The sequence below is a fragment of the Anser cygnoides genome, chromosome 1 (assembly GCF_040182565.1).
Source record: "Anser cygnoides isolate HZ-2024a breed goose chromosome 1, Taihu_goose_T2T_genome, whole genome shotgun sequence".
Taxonomy (NCBI): Eukaryota; Metazoa; Chordata; class Aves; order Anseriformes; family Anatidae; genus Anser; species Anser cygnoides.
Window position 1 is genome coordinate 104,915,074 of NC_089873.1, and position 23,501 is coordinate 104,938,574.

The following is a 23,501-nucleotide window of genomic DNA, read 5'->3' on the forward strand; positions in this document are numbered from 1 at the left end:
CAAGAAAGAAGGCCAGTGGTTTCCTTCACATTAGGAGGAGTGTTGTTAGCAGGTTGAGAGAGGTGATTCTTCCCCTTTACTCAACACTGGTGAGGCCACACCTGCAATACTGTGTCCAGTTGTGGGCTCCCCAGTACAAGAGGGACACGGGGTTCCTGGAGTGAGTCCAAAAAAACACTACAAAGATGAGTATCTCATATATGAGGAAAGTCTGAAAGAGCTAGGAATGTTCAGCCTGGAGAAGAGAAGGCTCAAGGGGGATCACATCAATGTACATAAATACCTGAAGGGAGGGTGCAAAGAAGATAGAACCAGGATGTCTTTAGCAGAGCCCAGTCACAGGACAGGAGCCCGTGGGCACAAAACGAAGCACAGGAACTTCCCTCTGAACACCAGGAAGCACTTCTTTACTTTGTGGGTTACTGAGCACTGGCACCAGTTGCCCAAAGAGGTTGTGGAGTCTCCCTCCTTGGATATATTCAAAAGTCGTTTGTACATGGTCCTGGGAAACCTGTTCTATGTGTCCCTCTAGGTGATTGTTGCTGAGAATCATGCGGTAAGAATAATGGGATATCTACCTGGAGAGTAAGCTGGGCTTTACCTTCCTTTTTGGGTTTTTACTCTTTAACAAGTCTGTTTTCTTGTGCTTGGCCCTTCTGGGTATATAGTAGCCAGGATAGAGCTGATGCCGCTGTGTGGCCTGTCTGTTGACTTGTGATCATCTACTGAAATTTCCCCTATGAGCATATGAGTCCTAGAGTCACTGGTTAAATCAAATCCCAGGTCCTTTACAGGACTTGTGACTGCCAAGAAACAAAGGCCGTGTATTACATATTATAGATGGTTTACCAGCACATGTAAAAAGTGGTAGATGTCTAACACAGTCTAACAATCTCCAGTAGAGAGACATGGCAATGGAGAAGAAAACAGTGCTTCTGAGGAGGAGACATTGTATTTGTTTGGGTAGCTTACCGTTTCTGCAGACAGTTCTGTCTCAGTCTTCAGGAGCAGCACACTCTGATCTACTGCCCTCACAGCACAGAAGGAGTTAGGAGCAGCTTCTATAACTAAGCTGACATTGGAAGCTGAGGGCATCCGTTTTTCAGAGAATTGCATCTGGACCTGAAATTTATCAAACACATATTGGTATGGCTAATCCCTACTGCTCAGGGCTTCTCTGGATTTCTGTGAAAGGAGGATGAGAAGAAGAGTAAAAGCTCTTTTGTTAAAGCACAGCTGGTCTGACCAGAGGGTGATGTCTGGTCTCCGCTGCCTCTGTTGACCAGGCCTCAACTATAATGGGGTGTTAGGCAATAAGACTCCCACGTTACGGCAACTTAAATAAAGCCTACCTTAAGTGATTTAAAATGAAGTGTGATTCTGTTGCTGCTATCGTCAAACCAAATCTGATTATGACACTGACTACATGTAATAAGCACTACAACGAGCAAATCATATTTTTACTAGGTCCATAGGCTACCTTAGGAATTGCAGTACAGATTCTGGTATGAATCCAGTCATAGAGAAATCTGTTTGATACTTGTGTTACATAAGAGGGGAAAAGTGTGCGTGTGTGTTGGGGGAGGAGAGACTGTATCAGCTAAATGAAAACACTATCCTTAACACCACTTGTTTTTTCTTCTGTTTTGTTTCATGATGGAGATCTTTTAGCTTTCGGAAACTGAAGATGAGAAAAATCTTTAAAATCTCAATTCAAAATGGCAAATCAATACTTTTCACAAGAAAAAAAATATAGAAAAAAAAAACACATAACCTTAGACCCCAAGATTTTTATTTTTGCTTCCTTTTCTATATGTATTTAGTTGTGGTAAACATAAACTACATTTTTTTTTCCACAGGAAAATTATAAAAAATCAGATTACCTTGTGAAGTGGGTTAAGACTAAAGTGTGTTTGCTGTGTTAAAGCGTAGACTGTCGAAACTAAATAATACACTAGTTTAGTGCTGGAGAAGTGGGTACAATATGGGGGTAGTGTGTTTCCAGAAAAGTAGTTTTTAATGTTAAAGAGGATTTACCTTTTGGCAATAAAGCCAGGAGGTGGAGGTAGGGGAAAGATTTAAGACCAAAGAGAAAAAAGGAGAATAAGGAGAGAGATGCTGAGAGAAGTAGACAGAAACAAGAAGTAAAACTGGAAATTTGTTGTGAACATGTGCATAAATACGTATTTATTTGGCAATGTGTAAGACTCGCTCTGTCTCGGTGCCTCTCACCTTGTTTTTGAAGCACTTCTCAACTGGAAATCGGACACTGTCTGCCACCAGCTCTTTGTCAGGATGTAAGGTGTATACTAGCAGCCAAAGGGCTGGAGCCATTTTCTCACTGACCACAAGCGGGATGGTGAAAGTGCCATTTTGATCTGTTATTAGAGAGGAAGAGACACCCAAAGATGGCTGTACTACTGCTGTAGTAGCCATCATAGACAGACATGCATCAGGACCTGTCAGTGGAGCAATCTGTAGTCAAACTGAAAAATCCTGGAGTGACAGGGAGTGGCCAGGTGACAAGTCAAGGCTTAAATCCAGATGCCCTCAGACTTATTGTCAGTTTAAACAGGTGACCAGATTCAGACCGCCTCCCCAAGACAGACTCTCTGCATTCCCTCCATTATCCTTTGGGAACATCTTTACAGGACACTATTTCTTGAATTATATCTGAAACTAGTTTCTTGACTAAATCTGATTTTATAGTGATCTTACTAGTAATGCACTTGTGCATGGGTGTAGAGGGATACTACCATCTCAATAGCTGCTGTGTACATCCAAGAAGTCTTTTCTTGGTCCCCAGTTAACCCATCATTTTTTTAAAATTTTTTTTTTAATTGCAGAAACATGATGGCAACTTAACTTACCAGCTTGGATATTAACTTTAATTTCCCCTGTAAGGACAATCTTGCCTTTTGCCATGCCCTGTACAGAAAACAACAATACATTTATGGGTTGGTAGAGGTTGGAGGAAGAAAATGACAATCAAGTTCAATGTACATTGATATGGCAATTGAAGCATGTGCATTGGGATGGCTTCGCATGCTTAAACATCAGCCATATGGCACTGCTGCTGTTACCGGCAAGGAAGCAGCATAAAAAGGAAGGGAAATGAGTAGGGCAGAGAATACCATAAAGAGTTTCTGGTACAGAAGGGAAATGAACCATAGCCTAAGCCAATATGAAGGTGGTTACTTGCTACAAAATAAAGTAGCACAACCAGAAATTGTGGGTTATTTTGCCTGAGCAGGTACTTTTGCCAAGCCAGCTCAGTACAGTTTCTGGTCATTGTGGTTGCTGGTTATCCAGAGGCTGGAAAAGTACTACCATAATTGCTGGGGGTAAAACCCACTGCCCAGATATCTGCCTAGTAAAGCTCTTTCAGTGAAACTCTGTAACAAACCCACGCTCACCACATAGTAGAAGTTCACGATGTTGGTATGTTCATATCCTTTTGTGTTCAATATGTAGTGCACAGTGATCATCCTCTTCTGCCCACAGCTCAGATCTTTCCACAAAGGCTCAATCCTCACAAAGCTGCTAGTCCAGGAGTAGAAGCGCTGGACAGAGAGAGATGCATCGGGGTACGAAGGCTCTATCCAACCTTCAGTGTGGCACTGGTCACTGGTTTTGTATGTTGCCTGATTAGGAGAGGTAGCGGGGAAGCAAAATAAAACAAACATAACTCACTACAGAAACCATTATCATGTACTCACATCAGAATGATTAGTTCACACAATGCACATATCTAAGAACTGCATCTTAAGACAAACTGGGAAGGAAGAAATATCACATTGGTCTTGCAGCCTTGCAGCAAGCCATTGAATTGTAAGAGCTCAGGTATTTTCCTCACTTCTTTTATGGCATTTTTGAGAGTTCTAGAATATTAAATAAGACAAAGAATGGACATTTTTATTACCAGAATTCAAACCTCATCCCATCTTTTTGGGGTTCAGTTTGAGACTAGCCTTGTCCCTCTCTCTCTTCCTTTCCCTCTCCCTCACTCTATCCTTCTCCCTCTCCCTCTCCCTCTCCCTCCCTCTCTCTCTTATGTCTCCCCCCTTCCTTTCCCCACCCCATCCCCCCACCCTCCCCCCCTGTACTCACTTTCAGACTGATCTCAGGATCAAACATTTCGGATGTGTCAATGCTAAACTCAGCAATGCCATAAGCATCAGTGGTGAAATTGTCTACATTCTTGTTATTGACAAATAGCTGAATAACCTCATTGGAAAGAGGGGAGTTGTCTTTGTCTACCAGCTTGATCTATAGGAGAAGAAAATACTAGACATGTTTATCTTGTTATCTTTCTTTGTGTAGATATGCATGTTTTTCACCCTTTCCTTTCAGCGTTACTGGTAAGATGACCTTATCCTTTCCTCACTGACAAAGGCTGAACTGAATGTAAGACAAAGAAAAATACATTTATACCTCCACTTTAAATCACTGACAGGGTGATGTGGGATTTGTCAACAAACATAAAATCATGAAAAGGCTTTTTGAGACAGAAACTGTTTCCTGTATATTTCCTTGTATATTTGTATTTCCTTGTATATTTGTTTGTTTTGTAAATTTTTTTTACTCTGTCTTCCCTCATTGCCCAGTATTTTATTTTTTTTTCATTTGTAATGGTCAGTTCTGAAGAGAGAAGCAGTGATTTGTATCAAATTGAAAACACAAGTTAGAAAAATGCTAATTAATGGATTGTTTTGATCCAAAGTATTTCTGGCAGAAACAAACTCAGAATAAGCTTATACTCTTCAGTATTCAGAATTACTGATAAGGCACTCTATACGTAAAGAAAGAAGCTTGGGGAGAAAAAAATCCCCCCAAAATAGTCCCCTAGTTTTTCCCGTCTTGGCTGTCTTGTGATATCCCATCAGTCACCTTCACTATTCCTTCACTTACCTGTCCAAAGTAGGGAATGCCTCTTCTATAGTGGCGATCCATATTCTCAAACTGCAAACTGCTCATCACTCGAGTTATGGAAATAGACTGAGCAGCTGTAAGTTGCAGGCCTGTAAGACATGCCTGGAGTCAAGAGAAGATATACTTTGTCTTGTATATAGCTACTTCAGAGTTAGCATTTGCCTGGAAATGATCGCTGTGCTTATAAAAATAGGAAGACATCCTTGTGCTCAGCAGACAGAGGTTGAATATCCTCTACTGTCTTTTTGTAACCACACCACTGTTACTGCTTCTGACTGTCTAGAAGGGATTACCTGTTCCTTTCTCTGTGACAATGGCTTTCACATCAAGATTCCTCATATAACCAATGCGATTTAGCTCAAAGATGTTGGAACTGAAAACACGGGAGAGGCAGCCATCTGTTTCCAGCTGGAAATGGAAGAAAATTCTGTTACCAAGGATCACAGCTTACAAAGGATACTGGCAATATACAATGCCCTTCTTTGGTGGTATCTTTTAGAATTACTGAATTCTCGGGCAGATGCTTCCTATGACACTGCCTGACACCCATGTCCCAGGACAGCATGCAATGTTCTTAAGTCCATCAAACTCCTGTTTGTTCTACTTTATGAAATGTCCTGAGAAGCAACTGCCAGGCAGCAATGGGAGAGGAAAGGCACTCCCATCAGTTTCTGCATGAGAGGAGAGAAAAAACTCTCGCAAAGAGTTGTTGTATCTTCCTCTCCCTGTCTGGCAGATCTTGACTCTGCCTGGGAGATTACTGATGCATGTGAAACCAACTGTGGATGCATCACATGATCTCTTTTCTTTACATTTTTAATTTTGAAATTCTTAGTCTACTGTTTTGGAAATACTGTGCTGCATAGTTTTGTATGAAGACAGCTCTGCTTAACTAGATGGATATTCAACAGGTGAGACAAGTGAAAGTAAAGTTCTTGGGTCTATATATTTCCCATATCTGGGAAATACTTCTTCCACCTGAAGAATGCCAGGCCTTCCACAGCGGAGTGAAAATGGGGAAAAAATGGTTACTGAATTCTATCAGTTAAAATGAGTTCTCAGCTGTCAAGAGAAGAATTTTCCATAGTTTTCAAAAAGAAGTCTTTTCCCATTACTTTTAAATTGATCTATATAGGACTGATGGAGATATCACTGCCTACACTTTTCAGGTAGGTCATGAAGAAAGAAAACGTCAGTCCTTCTTCATGCCTTGTGGAAAACCAAGACAATTAAGTGCCCTGAGTTTCTGGCTAGTGATCTAAGTGAATAGGTGAGTTCAGTGAAGTGAAGGACTGAGGAAAGAAAAAAAAATTAAAATACAGAAGTGTTGTGAGCAAAGGGAGAGAAGCAGGAACATGGAGGAAAAGGCAAGCACAAAGAGGAATAATAATTATGCATCGCACATCTTTTGTAAATGATTGACAAACTGGGCTTTTCTTGCATCTCCCATATGAATCAAAATCCCTGCACACGCTCAGCTGGACTTTCCCCTCAACAGGCTGGCCATAGGTGTACCTAGGGGAAGAAGAAAAATGTCTATGAGAAGATGCTTGAAAAACTGACTTAAGCTAATTTACGCAGGAATAGACCCAGGTTGGGCAGTGATCTAGCAAGCCAGACACTAGGGTGATTTCATAGACTTTTTCACAACTTTCTTTCTGTTACAGAAAGATAATACAAGTTGCAAGTTGACATACTGATGAGTTTTGTTTCACCCATGAACCCATGAACCAGAACCATACTGTAAATGTCAAAATAAATACATCTATAAGGATGATGGCCAGACGTAACTGCCAACCAAATTATTACTATTTTCTCCATTCTTCTTCTTAGAGTGAAGTCCTAGACTCACTGAGATCAAAGCAAAACTCCTCATAATTGTAAGGGGTTCAGGATTTCAACCATTAGTTATAAATTACAAGATCTTTGTATTAGAGTAAACAAGGTCTTTCCAAAGGACTAAGGTTTGTGGGGAAGTTAAAGACAGCTGAAACATTAAGACCCACATTAGAATTTAACAGTGTTAAACTGTACAAAGACCCCCCTCTAAGGTGATTTGTTGGGAGAGGACACATCATACTTTAAAAGGGGACTCCTTGAAATATTTGGTTAACCCACCAAACACCACTGAGAAGAGAATACTCATACAATAAAATGAGATGAGTATACAAGTAAATGAAAACTCCAACCACCAAGTCAGACCTGACCAACCTCTTCTGAGGCCCTACTTATTCTAGTCTGTTCTTTAAGTCCTTTCTCTTTCCGCAGTCTTTGGGAAGTTCTTGCTCTTCAGTATGTTTATTAATCGCTCTGCACCTGGTACTTACACTCCACAGACTTTCACTGTGAACTCTGAATCCATGACTGTAAGACTTTCTGGTGCAGTGACTATAACATCAAATTTTGGCAACACTAGAACAAAGAATAAAAAGACAAAAAAACCAACACTGTCATATTGTCCCTCCTGAGATGAAATAAGATATAACTTTAGTCACAGATGGAATGAGAACTCAGCACTGGGGTGTCAAGATAGCCAAGAAATGGCCTGATCAGTGAAGGTTCATTTAACTATTAATTCAAAGCTTTGATGAGAACAATGAAAATGACAATTCTGAATGATGAATTCTGTGATATCTAGAAGTCTTGCAAAGCTATGGCCAGAAAGTTAGTAGACCTGTCTGGGAGAAGGTTAGCTCATCACAGTGGATTTTTCTATCAATTTGTTGATTTGTTTTGCAGATTCTTTTCCCAGCTGAATCTGTGCAGATTGGTTAATTTCTGTTGTCTTTTTACTTTTTTTTTCCCCTCCATTTCTTAATGACAAATAAAATAACTGAAGTTACTTTTGCCAGGAAGGTGTTTGAAGTATTAGCAATCAAAAGGGTTGCCTTATAAAGACTCATCTCTAATAATGTTTTCTACTCTGAATTAAAACCAGCAGGTGGCATTTACCATATTCCTCCACAAGGAAAGAATAACTTGTTCTATCTCCTGATTTCTTTTCTATGATAATTTTATAGTTCCCCAGGATAGGCTCTTCAGTTAGTGGGAATTCAATCTGGACAATATTCATCTCTGATGTCACATTTTGCCACTGAAAGATCCTGTTGTTCCGTGGATCCTGAAGAAAAAAAGCATATAGATTCACAGTTTGTTTGCCTCAGAAATCTTTTGCAACTAGCATACAAAACCAGAAACAAAGAAACATAGGGCAAGTTGCTCTTAATTCACTGAAGAAGCTGTTTAATGCAAATGCTCCTTGAGATAAATTATGCCTTGGTACTCCAGTTCTTAATGTTGCTAGATTCTCATCTGATGATCTCAGATTTAGCTATCCTTTGCAATCCTAGGTATTAGTCTCAATGATCAGAGGAAGTTGCACTACACTGTTTTCCCCTGCTCTTTAGCATGTATTTTGCTAGTTTTATGTCAAGGGGGGAGAGAAAGAAAATCCCTTCTTCATGCTTCTCCTTCAGCCTAGCTTATCCCCAACAAATCTTGCCCTTAAGGAACCTTTTTTTTTTTTTTTTTTCTTTTCTTTCTGCTGCTAGAAGGAGGAAGGGAGCATTTCTTTTGTACTGAAGTGTCTTTTGCCTCCGACTGTATTTTATGCTAGTTAGGTTACAGAATGCTAACTCATGCCGTTTTCTTGAACTCTTTACAACACAGACTGCAAAAAAAAATGCATGCAAAACTCCAAATATTTGTGATTCAGTGTGACAAAATTTTGCAGGAATATTGTCTAGATGTGTTTTCTGATTAAAAACCACTGCAAAATGCCATGGAAGTGCCAGTATAGCTACTAATTTTACCCACTGCCTATATTTGTTCACAGTCTTGAGTTATGAAAAGATATACTCCAAAACAAGTTGAACAAACTGGAGGTGGTGTAAGGGAGTCAAAGACAGGCATAAGAACAATACAACTTTTATAACTGCTGAGATGAAGGTAGATATGTTTTCCATGTTAGTAAAGCTTGAACAGCATCCTCGAATTTTATGGAGTTTCTGTTAATTTCTGCCAGTGTATTCAGGAGTAGGATATGGCTATGTGTAGACACAGCCAATATAACCAATATAAGCACGTGCTTATATTGCTTAATATAAACCAATATAAGCATATGTGCTCTAGATTTTTTGTTTATAAGTGTGGTACATTACAAAGAGAAAAATCTCTTACCTGAATAGCGATCAAGGGGTACTGAAAAAGGAAAAAAAAAAAAGTGGGAGAAGAAATTAGATGTCTGAACAAACACAAATTATTTTTCTCCAGGATTGTGAGAAATGCCTAACTAAAAATAAGTATAATTCCAGATCTCTTGTAATCAGTTTTCATAGCAGTTCTACATCAATAAGAAGATTACATAAAGGGACCAGATGAAACGATAATGCTGGGACAGGCTCTGATCATACTGGATTTAGTGGAAGTCACAAACAGTTGATTATGCAGAGTTACAGAGGTGCATGTAAATCGTGATTTGGGCTTCTTTGATCTTACATCTCACTCTGTTTATCTAGCACCAGTTTTTTTGGTAACACTGTGCTGTTTTCTGCTTTACAACCACATGAAAAGAGGCCGGTAAAGATCCCTCCATCTCTTGGATTATGTACCATTAGCATGAAGACAGCTTACTGGCAATGAAAAAAAGTGTCACTGATGAAATAAACAGTCATGGTAAGTCTTTTTATTTCCTCTTTTCTAAAACGAGCAAAGTACGGTAGGTGGTTGACTTGCCTATTTTTGCAAGCAACAATTGCTGAATGGTAATAGCAGGAGACTGTCAAGTGGGCTTTCTAGTCAGAGCTATAAATAATGTCTGCAGCACAAAGGCAGAGGGTTTTTAAAGCCTCTTTCCCAGCAGTAGCAAGAGGTCTTGTGTCAGGAGTGCAATCTGCTACACACTTGTCCAGTTACATGTGACTGTAAGGTAAGGGTAGAACACATCATGTGCTTAGGAAATCTTGTTTGCTTTTCGCATGTAGTCTATGCAAAAACTCATATTTTTTTTTTTTTCCACAACAACTGTTTACTTAAAATTCGAGAAGAGTTTGTCTCCCAGTAATTTTAAATGCAGGGAAATATTTCAGATCACTCACCATCTCTTGAACAGGTTTAAAATTGAAATCCAGAGCAACAACACGAAACATCACTGAAAAGACATGGAACAAGGCATTAACAGTACTGGAGCTTATTTAGCTGAGCATGTGTTTTTGCTTTTATTAGCACTTCCAGTTTCATTGGATCTTCTAACAAACCCACTTGCACAGGATGTAAGTAATAAAATGCATCTGAAGGTAAAAGAATGCTACAGGGACTTTGCTGAGTGCACTTTTCCCCAGCATTGTATTCTCACTCTTTCATGAAAGTTTGCTTAACCTCAGAGAAAAGGGATGGCTGCACTGCAGTGCAGGTCAGGTAGTCTCAAGTGACTGCCATAATTCTTTCAGTGGCTGTCTGTATGATGTAAGCAAATTTGTTCCCCTTCATTACCCAGTCTCTAAAGTGAGGTTTGTTGCTTTGAACATACGAAAGCTCCTAATATTACTGCAACTCGGCAAAGTGTCAGTTTTTCCTAATGCAGTGCAATTCTTGTTAGCTAAGTTTGTTCTAATCTTGTACAGGTTTTTACTTTTTTTTTTTTCTTTACAAGAGCTTTACAAAACTGAAATGAGAATGACAATCACTACACAATGAAAAACAGAAAAAAGCATGCTTCAAAAATGTCCTTACAAACCATTATGTTTTCAGCATTTAATTTAATCTACTGCTTCCCCCCCCCTCAGTACCAAACAATCTGTCAAATAATCAGGCCATGTTTGTGAGACACCTTGGTGGAACCAAATTCTGATTGGTAAGCTTTCCTTTCTGCAATAGGTTAAGACAGAACTCATCCCTAATTAAAATATAGATGATCCAGTCTAACTACTAAGTTATTTGGCTTACCTCTGGAAAGAAATATTCTCTCAGTGTTTCCCACAATGTTGTTTTAGAAACCTTAAAACCTAGCAGTGAATTAAGAAATTGATCTGAATAAATAGGGCTTTGTGTATGTGGAGATCTGTTCTATAGCAATATAAGAAGTATGGATAGCTGAATAGCATAAATGTCTCAACTTTGCAGGAAAAAAAAAAAAGAGAAAGAAAATATAAAGTCCTAAGCTATCAGAACTAAGAGGGTAAACGACATGATCATTTCTTTAAAAAAATAAAATTGTATTTCATTTTTAAATCATGGTCTTGGTCTTTTGTCTGTCTTTGAAGCTGACTAGTATCACAGACTGTGCGAGCATTGTTTCAACCGGCAATATAAATAGTGATCTTATCACATTTTTCTACTTGCTTGGCCTGTTACCAGGAATGAAATGACAGCAGTAAAAGCTCCCTTCTTCTTTTAACTAAGGAAGGGACAAATAAAATGAATAGAGACTGTGTGATGGTAGTCTTCTGCCATCCTGAGGATGACTCTTTGAGCTCCACAGCAAACACCCATAATGGTTTTAACAGAAATTCTGAAGAAGGTGTCTAGACTGTAGCTCAGCCTGAGGAACACCCTGCATAAAAAACTCTATCTGAAGAAATTGCATCCTAAGGGAAATGCCATCAACTAAACAGATATTCACCACTCTGTCCTGGTTTGTAGATGGGTTTGTCCGTCTGCACAAAGACAAAGCTCTCTGCATTCCAAATCATCACTGACCGCCGCTCTTCCATGCTAACTGTGGTGCCTTTGGCAGAGAAGGAAATGAAAGCCAGTGGGACAGAATTGACAGGAGGAATCTGTAAGGAAACAGGAAAACAAGAGGAGGATGCTAGTCTTGAAGTCATTTGCTCCAGAACCTGTTGAACACCTCTACCCATGGACTAGACTCCTAAAAAGAGAAACCCATCTCACTCCCATCATCTGAAATGTCTTTCTTGAACCTTCTACATTTCTTATGTCTAATAAAAATCTCTCCTTGTCTGTCACTATGTACCTGTTCTCCACTTCCTTTTTTCTTCAACATGTCTTATTCCTACTGCTGCGTGTTCCTTTCCTTTGCTCCCTGCTCTGTCTTTCTTCACCCTCCCTACATTTCCTGTGAACCTCTGACATCAGCTGTTCCAACAAGCTAACTTTTCCATTGGGACATAAACTAAAATTCATTTACCGTAAAGTTGAAGCACTGCAGACCATTGCTTGCCATCATGGTTTTCTCAAAAATAGTGGTGTTAACAGCACCATACTCAAGGATGACTCTAACAGATATCGTTTGATTGAGGTTGAGGAACTGCAGGCAAACCTGTCCTGGAGAGTCATTTTGGAGGACAGCAGGCACCATCAGGACATACTGCCTGTGAGATCCAAACAGCACAGTGATCACATCATAGAGAATGGAGAAACAGCCTCAACAGGAAGAAACAAATACAAAGTGTTTGTACTGTTCTATACCTGCTGGTTGGTTTGGAATAAACATAAGACACTCTTGCTGGTGTCCCCCACTCCTGCCCTGTAGCTCCCAACGAGCTCAGTCTTTGGTTCCCCACACAGTTCTGCCAGCACTCCCCACTGTTACACATTAACCCATCACCTTAGTCCTGGACTCATCTGCTTTTAGCAAAGTATATTGTTGCTATTATTGCTATTGTCCTTTCTGAACACAAACATCAACTTCTCTGGAAGTTCTTCAACAGGCAGGTCTGCTTGTTATTTAACGAGAATCACTCATTTGCCATCCACACTCCAGGTTAACTTAGCTCTCCAGATATGAAAGATGAGTCATAACAGTATTTAATATTTACAGTAAAAGTAGTGGCATCAACTAGCACTGTCTTTAAAGCCTTACAATGAATACTATTAGTAATAACGTGGTAGTTCTTACGGCTCAGGTTCCTTTCCAGCTGTTACATGCAGGAGGAGAATAGCCAGAAGAAACTTCAACCACATTTTTCTCACTGGGAGACAGAAGAAAGAGATAAATTCTCTTCCCAAGAAATAATACGTTGCTTGCTACTTTAACAATTCTGCAACATTCCTCACCAAGAGCTCCAGAAGAAAGGAGCTGGCCCTGCAACTCCTTTCTGGTTCCTTCCTTAGATGCTAGTGCCTTTATAATTGCAGTAAGGGGTGGAGATCCTAGTCTATCCTAATCCTTTCAAGAACCTCCCCTAGCCCTACTGCAAACTACACCACCAACCCACTGTCTCCAGATAGCAACACTTTGCTGCACTTCTCTGAATGTCTGCACAAAGTGTCCTTAGCAGTCTTGTTTTCAGGTGAGGGGCTTTTCTTCTTATGCTGATGCTTGGAACAGAAAATGATGAAATGACCCAAAACAGAAGGAGCCTGTCAAACTGTGTTAATATTTGAGGGCTTACCCCTTCATTCTTGTAATTTACCTCCTGGATTCCCAGTCTGGGTGAAGTAGAGTAACTTTCTATACTTTGACACCTGATTCTGGTTAAAATAATGTGTTGGCCTCTCCTTTCTCTTCCTTCTTAGATATTCTGAATATTGGTGAGATGGACTAATCTCTGTCCATTAAGCATTTTGCAGTATTGTTGAAGTCTGTTTTATTTCATCCTGAAATTAGCCAGTTGGTAGATCACAGGGTAGCATTTGTTAGTGCCTCAGGGTTCTAGTTTTTACACCTTTGTGGAAGCTACTTAGTTTTTGTTTGTTTGTTTTAATTTTGGATGTGTGCGTGTATTTTGTTTAGCTTTTGGTTGGTCGGTTGGTTTGGTTTGTTTTTAGGGGGAGAAAATCTATTTTCAGCCAAAGAGCTTTTTTTTTTTTTTTTTTTGTGATGAAGAAAAATTACCTCCTTCTTTTGTTTGGTCTTGCTCTAAAGAGAAAATGAAGTGCTTCATGTTCTGCTCCTCACAAGAAAAACAAAGCTGGAAAGCAGTTGTTTGATAATTATGATTCCTTTTTTTCCATTCATATTGGTATGTGTACTGGGTCTGGCTGGGATGAATTTTATGAAGCCAGCTTTCTTCATAGCAGTTTGTATAGTGCTGTGCTTTGCATATGTGCTAATCAGTGTTGATAAAACAGTGTTTTGGCTGTTGGTGAACAGTGCTTGCACAGTGTCAAGGCTTTCTTTCTCCCCCAGAAAATAAATAAATAAATCAATCAATAAATAAAAATCAGTAGGCTGGGGGCGTGCAAGGAAGTGGGAGGGGACATGGCCAGGACAGCTGACCCAACTGACCAAAGCGACATCATAATCAGCAATAAAAGCTGGGTAAAGGAGGAGGAGGGGGAACATTCATAGTTAAGTCACTTGTCTTCCAAAGAAACTGCTATGTGTACTGAGGCCCTGCTTCCCACTTAGTGGCTGGACATATGCCTGCCAATGGGAACTAGTGAATAAATTCCTCTTTTTTCTTCACTTCCATGTGCACATTTTTGCTTTTCTTATTAACTGTCGTTATCTCAATCAATTATTTTTATCTTCCTTCTGTTTTTCTCCCCAGGATCTAGGAGAGGGAAGTGAGCAAAAGGCAGGGTGGGTGCATGAATGCTAGAAGTGTCAACCCCTAACTACATGCCAGCAGAATGGTTAAATTTTATTAGAGACATTTGGTTTCAAAGGCAGAACATCTTCAAAGAAGCATACTTTTCTCTGCTTTCCTGATAAACTGTGTGACTGTCTCTTCTTGTTTACTGCTAGAATGTGATTTAGGGAATGGTAGTGTGTGCCACCCAGGACAGCTATGAAACTTTCTTCCTTTATGTCTGTAAATTTTCACAGAGTATCAAATCATACGAAATGGAAACAGGGCAGCAGCAACTAGTGGTCACCCAGAGCTTTCTTTGTGGCATGCTGTGGTTGCTTAGACCACAGACAACATTCTGATATTCTACTCTGAAAGACCAGTTCCCTGTCATACCTGTTAAAGTGGATCTCCACCTGTATCAACAATTCAGGAGCTTCACTAGGAATCAGGTTTGCTTTTTTTTTCTGTAACAAGATACCCACACCATGAGCTGTCAATAACAAAAATTCACTGTTAAAGTCTTGAACTTGAGTTGACATTGTAAAATAAGTAATAGCCTATATTGCATGTTCTTGCTCTTCCTGGCTTTCTCAGGTAATTATGAATTTATTGCAACATAATAAAATATTCGCTTTCAGACAGGCCCATTTTATAATTATTGCAGTCCACGTCTTCCTGCAGAGAGAATTTTCTGAGGCTAATTTTGAAAGTCTAAACAAAAGATCAGGTGGGTTAGGTGACATTCAAATGTTGTATAAATAGGATAGATTAGCTATGAAAGTTATAACTTTCTGTTATGATGAACTTTGTTTTGCCCAAATATAGGTTGGATTGTGGCTTTGGTTAGAAAGTCCACCTGTATCTTCAAGAACTGGCACTAACTACAATATTTTCTGTGCATATATGCCTTCTGAATGCTAACCAAATGCAGGACAGAAAGGTTCCATGCATCCTATGTCCAAACAACTCACTATGCTAGTTTAAACTTTCCACTAATCATAATGGAGAAGGAGAATCTAATTACGAAATAAGCAAACAAGGAATCACAGAATCATAGAATGGCTTGGGTTGGAAGGGACCTTAAAGATAATCTAACTCCAAACCCTCTGCCATGGCAGGAATGCCACCCACTAGATCAGGTTGGCCAAGGACCCATCTAGCCTGGCCTTCCTCCTAATATCTAGTCTAAATCTATCCTCTTTTAATTTGAGAGTCCTCCTCCTGGAAAAGAGTCCTTCTCCATCCTTTTTATAAGACCTCTTTAAGTATTGAAAGGCTGCAATGAAGCCTCCCCAGAGCCTTCTCTTCTTCAGGTCTAACAGCCCCAGCTTTCTCAGCTTTTCTTCATAGGAGAGGTGCCCCAGCCCTCTGATCGTCTTTGTGGCCCTCCTCTGGACCTGCTCTAACAGCTCCACATCCTTCTTGTGCTGGGGGCCCCAAACCTGGATGCAGTACTGCAAGTGGGGACTTAAAAGGGCAGAGTAGAAGGGGACAATCACCTCCCTCAAGCTGCTGGCCACTCCTCTGTTGATGCAGCCCAGGATGCAGTTGGCCTTCTGGGCTGCAAGCACACACTGGCTCATGTCAAGTTTCTCATCTACCAGAACCCCCAAGAGACATGGTCACAGTGACTTCTGTGTCAATGAATGTCCTGGCCTCAAATTTTACTCATTATTATTGCTAAGAACTTTTTTTTTTTTTTTCTTTTTCCCCTGTGGGGGTCATGAAATGGCTCTTGGAAAATTCCAGTAGTCTCTGGAATTCTGTGTTTTTTATCTTTTTGCTGTATTTGTAGCTGCTCACATTTAATTTCATTATAGCACTTCTTTCTTTTGCAGTTTATTATCATCTTCCAATAATTCTTCGTGTTTGACTGAAGCAGTGTAGGAAAGGAGAGTGACAGTTCTTTGGGAGTTTGCACAGTATAGCAGAGCAATGTTAAACTTGCTAGCTGAGCACTGCAGTAGTGAGGCAGTGACATGACTTCTGGCAAAGCCTGTATGAGGAGTTCCATGGTTGCCTTGCTAGCAGCACCCCAGCTGGCAGTCTGAAGCTAACTTGGATATGCCTACAAAATCTGTAGCTGTTATTTTTGTGGTGTAGATACTGGCACTTTTCTTGTAAATGGGTTAATTACTGCATTCAAAGGAGGATCAACACAAAGAAACTTAGTCATTACAGCTACATAAATTAATTGAAAAGCACTGAAGCAATATGTGACTTTGACTATGCTTCCTATAAAACTTTCTGTAAGCAGATTAGGTAGTAACAATTTGTTTAGGATACTAAAGGTCGAAATGCTTGGTTTGGCCCAGGTGGTTGGGGAACAATACTGAAACATGGTAACTACTGGTAAAGTCCTGTTTGACCAATAAGGTCTCCAGTCAAGCATGCAAGATTTCTTTCTTTGTTCTAAGATAAGTGGGCCCTGGAAAAGTTCCCTAGCAGCAAAGCCAGCTAAGAGAACAGTGAGCTCATTAAAGGAAATACGTGTATCACTGGAGGAATAGTCACAGCTAGCAGTGATTTTGATGAGTAATAGAATTTAATTCAACAAATGAAATGTGGTAGAGGGAGGGCTGATGAAATTAATTTCAGTGGCCTGTGATGTTTTCACTCTTAGAAAAGGCAGTGGTTTAAAAGGTGGTACGTGATAGTCAGCCAGTTGCAAGGATTCTGTTACACTTGTGATTCATATGAGTGTTGATGGATCATCCAGAACCTATTTTCAAAGCTGAGACCTTTATCTTCCTGTGTGATGAGGCCTAGGTCTGAGCAGACATAACCATGTGTGAGCTAAAGTAGTACGACTGTCTTTAATATGCAGTTTTACTGGCAAACATACCAGTCAAAGTTGGGTACAGTTGGAGTCTCCCTACTGACTCCGCTCCTGCAAAAGCCTGAGTGGGTAATGGTATATTAAAGAAATTATGTTTTCTACTTACACATGGCTTACCTGGCAGAGCTTAGGCTAAGCTATACACATTGTAGTACAGCTCGGCTATCAAGTTAGGCTGCACTTGTTCATGGGGTACTTCACTATTTTAGTGCTCTCCTTGGAAGGACAGGACCAAGAGTTTTTCAACACTCCTTTCTGCCTGGTCTTGACAGGCAGCAGCAAGGGTTGTGTTCAGATGTAGAGATATTACCAATAAAACAACAGAATAAGTTCCATGAAAAATCTCTGGTATCTAGTAAGTTCATTCATCAGACTTGTAGATGTGAATCAAAATTTTATTACGGGGCAGAAAGAAAATCCTTAGAAACATAGCTAGTTAATTGATGTTCTCTGGGGAGACAATGAGCTGACTGCATGACCCCTCCTTAAGCCTCCCATGCTAATACTCCTCAGCTCGTGGTTGGTACTGAGAGACTTTCATGTTTACCAAAATGCTGTGACACAAGCTGCACATGATGTTGCCATGTACTTTGCTCTCCTGGCTAGCAAGGTTCCTGAAGCTAAAAGCCCTCTTTAGCATGCTGAAGTGTGCCAAACACATTCTCTGACCTTTCAGCTTGTCAGGAAAATCCTGACTCCTTGTTCCTGCTTCACAGCTACACACAACTCTCCTGTCTTCTGAGCCCTATGTTTTGCATTCTGTAAGTAGAACATTTGCTTTAAGTTTAAGTGACAACTCCTAACAGTACCGTGCAGAAAGAGTTAGCTGTCTGAGGCTTTCAAATTGCCATAGCTTTTCTCTGCTTCCACAGCTTCCTTCTTCTCTGGAATGATTTGAGAGGGGAGATCTGAGAGTTTTGTTTCCCCTTGGGATCTCATCCATCAGAGTATAAAGCCTACACAGGCTTTATGGACATAATTGTACCCCTAAGTTTCTTTCATGGAGTTGTGGCCACTCTTGACACAATAGTTCTCAAATCTCCCTCTGAACAGCAATTTGTGCTGTGAGGAGGGAATGTTGGAGGAGTAATGCTTTTACATACTTCACATGTGGCTTCCAACCTCTACAATTCTGTGATTCTCTGATAACACCAAATGTTGGAGACTACAGTCCCTTTATGATATACAGGAGCCACTTTGAACATTTGCCATCGACCAATATCTAGTTCCAAATCCATTTTGTTTATTGCAAAAAAAAATTTCCTTTCCACCATGATACACCAAAAATTGAGTTTGTTCCAGATACTTTATTGGAGGTATGCAATTCAGAGCCCGCAGCCTTCTCTCCTTTTATCTTTTATTACTATCTATTTGGCAGCACAACAATACTCTTGTGTTACCCGATATAATTGCACTGCTTCAAGGGTGCCTCCCAGGGAGAGCCTGTGTTTGTGCCTTCCACCCCTGACCTTATGCTTGGGAAGTGTTCTGTACTCGTTCCTCAAACAGAAAGGCTATTTCTGCTTCCTCTCCAGTGGTAATGTATTCTGCAGCTATATATTGAACTGCTTAGCACTGTACAGAACATATTGGAGGATGTTTCCTTGAAGAAGTGCTGTCATTCCTAATTATCTTCTATTATATTTCTAAGCATTTGAGGCTTCCAAGTAGGCTGAGGGGAAACAACTCGGTTTCAGGCAAACTGTGAGTCAGAGAAAGTCCTTGCTGAGTAGTTTTCCCTTTTAAAGAACTAGGTGTTTTTTAAGGCAACTACCTCATAAAACACCAGTGCCAGGTAAAAAACATCTGCTGGAGAGCCCTGAGTGGACATCAGTGAGTGACTGAAGAGTCACATCCACGTGTAATGTCATCCCTAGTTGCTGGCTTGAGGAGAGTACAAGCTCTTTGCTTTTACATGGATTATGTAGAAATCCTGCCAAGTGGCAAAGGCATGGGAGTTCAGACTTCTGAGGAAAGCTTCCAGAGTCTCTACTGTCACCTTCATGTACACTGCAGCAGATGGATCCCATATGAACTGCTGGAAGAAGTGGGATCAGATAGGTAATCTTTTCTCACAGTGGAAGTTAAAGATTAAAGTAGGATTAAGGTTCTGGAGCATCTTTCTAACCACGGCAGAGTAAGAAAACATGACTCAGCTAACTTCTTAATACAGAGTGTGTCAGTTGGGAACAAAACTTTCACATGGGCTTTGGAAGGATCCATGGATGGCGACAGTAACATTGAAGCCAATGAGAGGCTGCTCACTGGAGTCGTGCTGAGTAGACATAGTCTGTGTGATTTGTATTCAACTGAGTAACCCTGAAGCTGTTCTGAGTTCAGGATATTCTAACACTTGTTCATTATAACATAGTAAGGATAAAAAAAAGTAAAGCCACTGTGAATCTTCGTGCTTTATCTGCCAAAGATAAAACAGAAGAGCAACCAGGCACTGCAGGATTCCCCATATGTGCTTTCTTCATAGTCTCCAGCATGCAAGGCCTCAGCCTAAACAATACTTTGCTGCCTTCTTGGTCACTTTGCTGCCTTCTTGGTCACTTTGCTGCCTTCTTGACACTTCTGGCTTTCTTTGCTCTAGCTTTCAATCATTTCTTTTTCCTGCCCTATATATCAATAGGCTTATAATTCTTCAACGTATTTTGTGAGCCCACTACTGACACTGGCAGCACCTTATATTTGAAGAATCAGCCGCAAAAGAATTGAGAGTGTGGTTAGGACTAGTATGTTTAAATAGATCTGGAAAACATCCAGTTTTGGGCCCCAAGAGTGCTCATTCACTGTATTTTTTTCAGCATTTCTTTTACTGTTCATTTTAATTTTTATTCAAATATCTACTTTTGTTACTTCAGCTCCAATGCTTTGAATCCAACCTTCTGATCCTATAATTAAGTTGCATATTTATTAATCTCCTGTTCTAAATATGAATATCCAGGAAGCTGACATTGAAAAACTGATTCTTGAGTCACCCATGAATCTATTTCACATAAGGCCAGAAGCTTCTTTTTCTTTTCTTTTCTTTTTAAAAATTTTACTATTAATTTTGGAGCTCATTTTCCAAAAACATGCAGTTTTTGGTAAAGCTTCAGGTATTTGCACATTTGCCAATTTCAGCTCCAAATACATTCTTAGAACCTCAATCAAAAAAGGAGTGGACTACTGCACTGCTTCCACCTGCAGGGAAAGTAAGAGCAGGGAGAGTTTTTGCCTGAGCTCTCTGCAGGGAAGGTGCAAAGACAGGCTTTGGCTTAATGAGGTATTCATTACTTACTGGGATGTACTAGAAAGAAAACATTCACAACTGGGAAAAGTAAGCATCAGGACTGGCTGAGTGAGTATTAAAGATGTTCCTAGTTTTCCAATAGCACAGAAAATGTAAAAAAATCTAGAACCTAAAGTGTTTCTTAGAACACCACGTTTTAATATTACTCACTAGTGATACCTGTGCCAAGCAATGCACTCTGCCTTTCAGTGAGTTGATTGAATGATCTGCGTGACCAAAGAAACTCACCCAACAGACACCAAAGAGGGAAATGATATGCCTCAGGCTCTCTCTTTGTTATAATGTGAGGGATGCTTGGACATAGAAAACTCTACCTTCTGGGCACTATTTGGGCATTAATTGGCCTGCTGTAGAAGTGATATTGCTAAATACAACCACAAAGAGAACAATCTTTCAGAAAAGCCTTAGAACAGTCCCTACAGAGCAAAAATAAGAGCACAAACTGAAACTCTCAGCTTTTTCTGTTGGGGGGAATCAAGAGTTTTAAAGCTGTCTAGGGTGGAAGTGTTTTGTTTCCGGTAAAAACATGGCTCATTCTTTTTTCTTTTTTTTTTTTTCATGAAATAGTAAATTGTTGACATTTTTTCTGAAGTGAATTGCTAATTTTGAGCAATTAAGGAAAATAAAAGCTCCCCAGGCCTCAGAAAATATAAAAGGGGATTTTTTTTCTCATAATCTTTAATATGTAGTGTCATTCCTTTTCCTAATAAGTGTCTTCTGCACTCATCTTAGCTATACTTATGCTTTAAGTATTAAAAAAGTATAAAACATTAAAAAATAAGTTTCAAATTGGTGACTGCTAAAGATAAGCATGCTAACTTCCTCTGACATAGCAAGTTTCTGAAAGCTATAGCTCAACGATCCTGTCCTACAGCTATTCAAGTATAAAGTGAGGATAGACTCGAGCATGATGAGTATAGCAGCTTCCTCCAGAATTTGCTCACTAGCAGACACTGTGCATTCAATGCATTTTTCCTTTGGCCTTTCGGGAGTTAAACCCTTTTGTCTGAGTTTTACATCTATCATTACTTCTTTTCATTGTTGTCTCATGAGTTTTTTTATGCTTGTTGACACTTGGTTTGGTTGAATATGAATGCTTGGAGGGGATTCAGTGACTTAGCATTGTTCAAGTTACGCTCCTACTGTTTTTACATCAAACAAACAGAGATGTCATGGACTAGCATGATCTGAGAGGTGATCTTGTAAACAGTGGTAATAGTGAAAGCATACATGCCTCTAGCTTTCCTATTTATATAGTCTAGGAATACTAAGTGAAACTTAGGAAAGAGACACAGAGGACTAAAACTAAGTGAAATGATCTGGTGTAATTCTTCGTTGTTTCTTAGATGTACAACTCCTGCTTTTGATCATTTGGAGAGGCCATCCCCTACATGAAGTTCTGGAATGAATTGTCAAAAGTATTCAGAAAAGGTTCATTTCAACCATTTAATTAACAAGGTCATCACTCTGTTCAGATGTTAGGTGCATTTCAAAAAAAGTGCTTCATGATGTGTAGTCAGTCTGGGATACAAGTTATGGCTAGCAGACTTGCTAAGTAATTCTGTATAATTGTAGACTTTTCCTGGTGTGATGAGGTTAAATGGACCTTTTTTGTCTCTTCCAGAAATATTTTCTCTGGTACAAAAAACAGTCCAAGCCTTACTTTGAATAGTGAAATAAAAACAGGTTACGGAATAGACACATAAAAAATTCTCTAGTAAAGCCATACAAGCTGGAGATCTAAAGCTGCCATGGGATGTAAAAAGGGTGTACAGTTCCTCAGTTTAATGAGTAGTTCAGGCTTCTTTCCAGAAGCAAGGTCCACACAAGAAGACACTATATCAGCACATACATGAGACAGAATTTTTCCTCTCCCAATAAAAAAGCAGAGTACAAAGCAGATATTAGCTCAGTGGTTTTATTCAGTGGTTCCCATTGTGAAGGTAGTGAAGAGAAAGCTAGTATCTTCAACAGTCAATTGCTCCACTGACTTCAGAGAAAAGAGAAAAAAGTCTGTGGATTTGGTCTGAAATTAAATAACACCCTGGTGACAGTATAGAAAATCCTCTAGCTAAATTTTGAAGAAAAAAAAAAAAAAGTTTATTTTGGAGACAGGGCACCTTGATTTTTAACTCCTTCTTATTTCAAGGAAGATACAGCAATACTGAAGGCTGTGAAGGCTGCCTAGAAGGAACATACATATCTTCCTTTGAAATACTGAAGAAGAGTTATCTGTCCCTTCTTCTTTGCTGTTTCCCTCCCTAGCTCTCTGACCAATTAGCCTCTGATCAGGGACTCCTTGCTGATATAATTCAGTTGGCTTTCTCAGATAAAGGCAGAGAGAATGTGGACAAGAAGGAAGTAATAACAGTTAAAGGAAAGAGAAGATTACAGCTTAATTGTTAGAGACAACTCTCAGTGTGAAACAGTGCTAGTAATGTTGCATATGTTTGTTCTGAGTGACACTACTGAGCAGGGCTAATATATTGACCATGAGCTCAGCAAAGCCTCCAGCACTGATCAAAAGCTTTTAGAAGGTGACTGAGATGAAGGATTCACCTGGATAGTTACTGAGTCAGAGACACAAAGTCAGATTTCTTCTGTATTTGCTCTGCATCTTTGTCTGTTCTTTCAAGTAAGATTTTTGTAAGTTCTTTCTACAGGAAAGTATTCTCCTTTGGTAAGGAGATACCAGGAGCTAGGTGGCTTAGCCATGTGGAGAAGATACGGAACTCATATGGAAAAATATTTTAGTGGACAACTGACTGACTGAACAATAGCAAGATGACATACTTGTTACTGTCATAGTTCTCTATGCAGCATCTAATTTTTTGCATTGTTTAAGAATCAAGACTTTATTACGGAGCTCATGAATTAATTTAAAATTAAATTTCTTAGGTAGTGAAATATGGGGAGAAAGAATGAAACAGCATAACATAGAGATAGACAAGTT

The 23,501-nt window shown here is 39.7% G+C and overlaps 1 protein-coding gene and 1 long non-coding RNA gene across 2 annotated transcripts in view; one reads left to right on the top strand and one right to left on the bottom strand.

Annotated features, from left to right (window-relative positions):
- LOC106048070 (ovostatin) overlaps positions 1-12,907 on the bottom strand; it is a 30,897-nt gene extending 17,990 nt beyond the window's left edge. Inside the window, exons 1-15 of the mRNA XM_048052997.2 lie at positions 12,791-12,907; positions 12,080-12,263; positions 11,552-11,708; positions 10,029-10,081; positions 9,112-9,132; positions 7,885-8,053; positions 7,260-7,344; positions 6,336-6,447; positions 5,226-5,340; positions 4,912-5,021; positions 4,111-4,269; positions 3,417-3,644; positions 2,871-2,928; positions 2,233-2,378; positions 973-1,122 (exon numbers count right to left, since the gene is read on the bottom strand). Of these exons, the coding sequence (XP_047908954.2) occupies positions 973-1,122; positions 2,233-2,378; positions 2,871-2,928; positions 3,417-3,644; positions 4,111-4,269; positions 4,912-5,021; positions 5,226-5,340; positions 6,336-6,447; positions 7,260-7,344; positions 7,885-8,053; positions 9,112-9,132; positions 10,029-10,081; positions 11,552-11,708; positions 12,080-12,263; positions 12,791-12,855 (1,812 nt within the window). The 5' untranslated portion in view covers positions 12,856-12,907. The remainder of the gene's footprint in view (positions 1-972; positions 1,123-2,232; positions 2,379-2,870; positions 2,929-3,416; positions 3,645-4,110; positions 4,270-4,911; positions 5,022-5,225; positions 5,341-6,335; positions 6,448-7,259; positions 7,345-7,884; positions 8,054-9,111; positions 9,133-10,028; positions 10,082-11,551; positions 11,709-12,079; positions 12,264-12,790) is intronic.
- The window catches only part of LOC106048085 (uncharacterized), a 59,796-nt gene that overhangs the window by 29,816 nt on the left and 6,479 nt on the right, over positions 1-23,501 (top strand). The window lies entirely within an intron of this gene.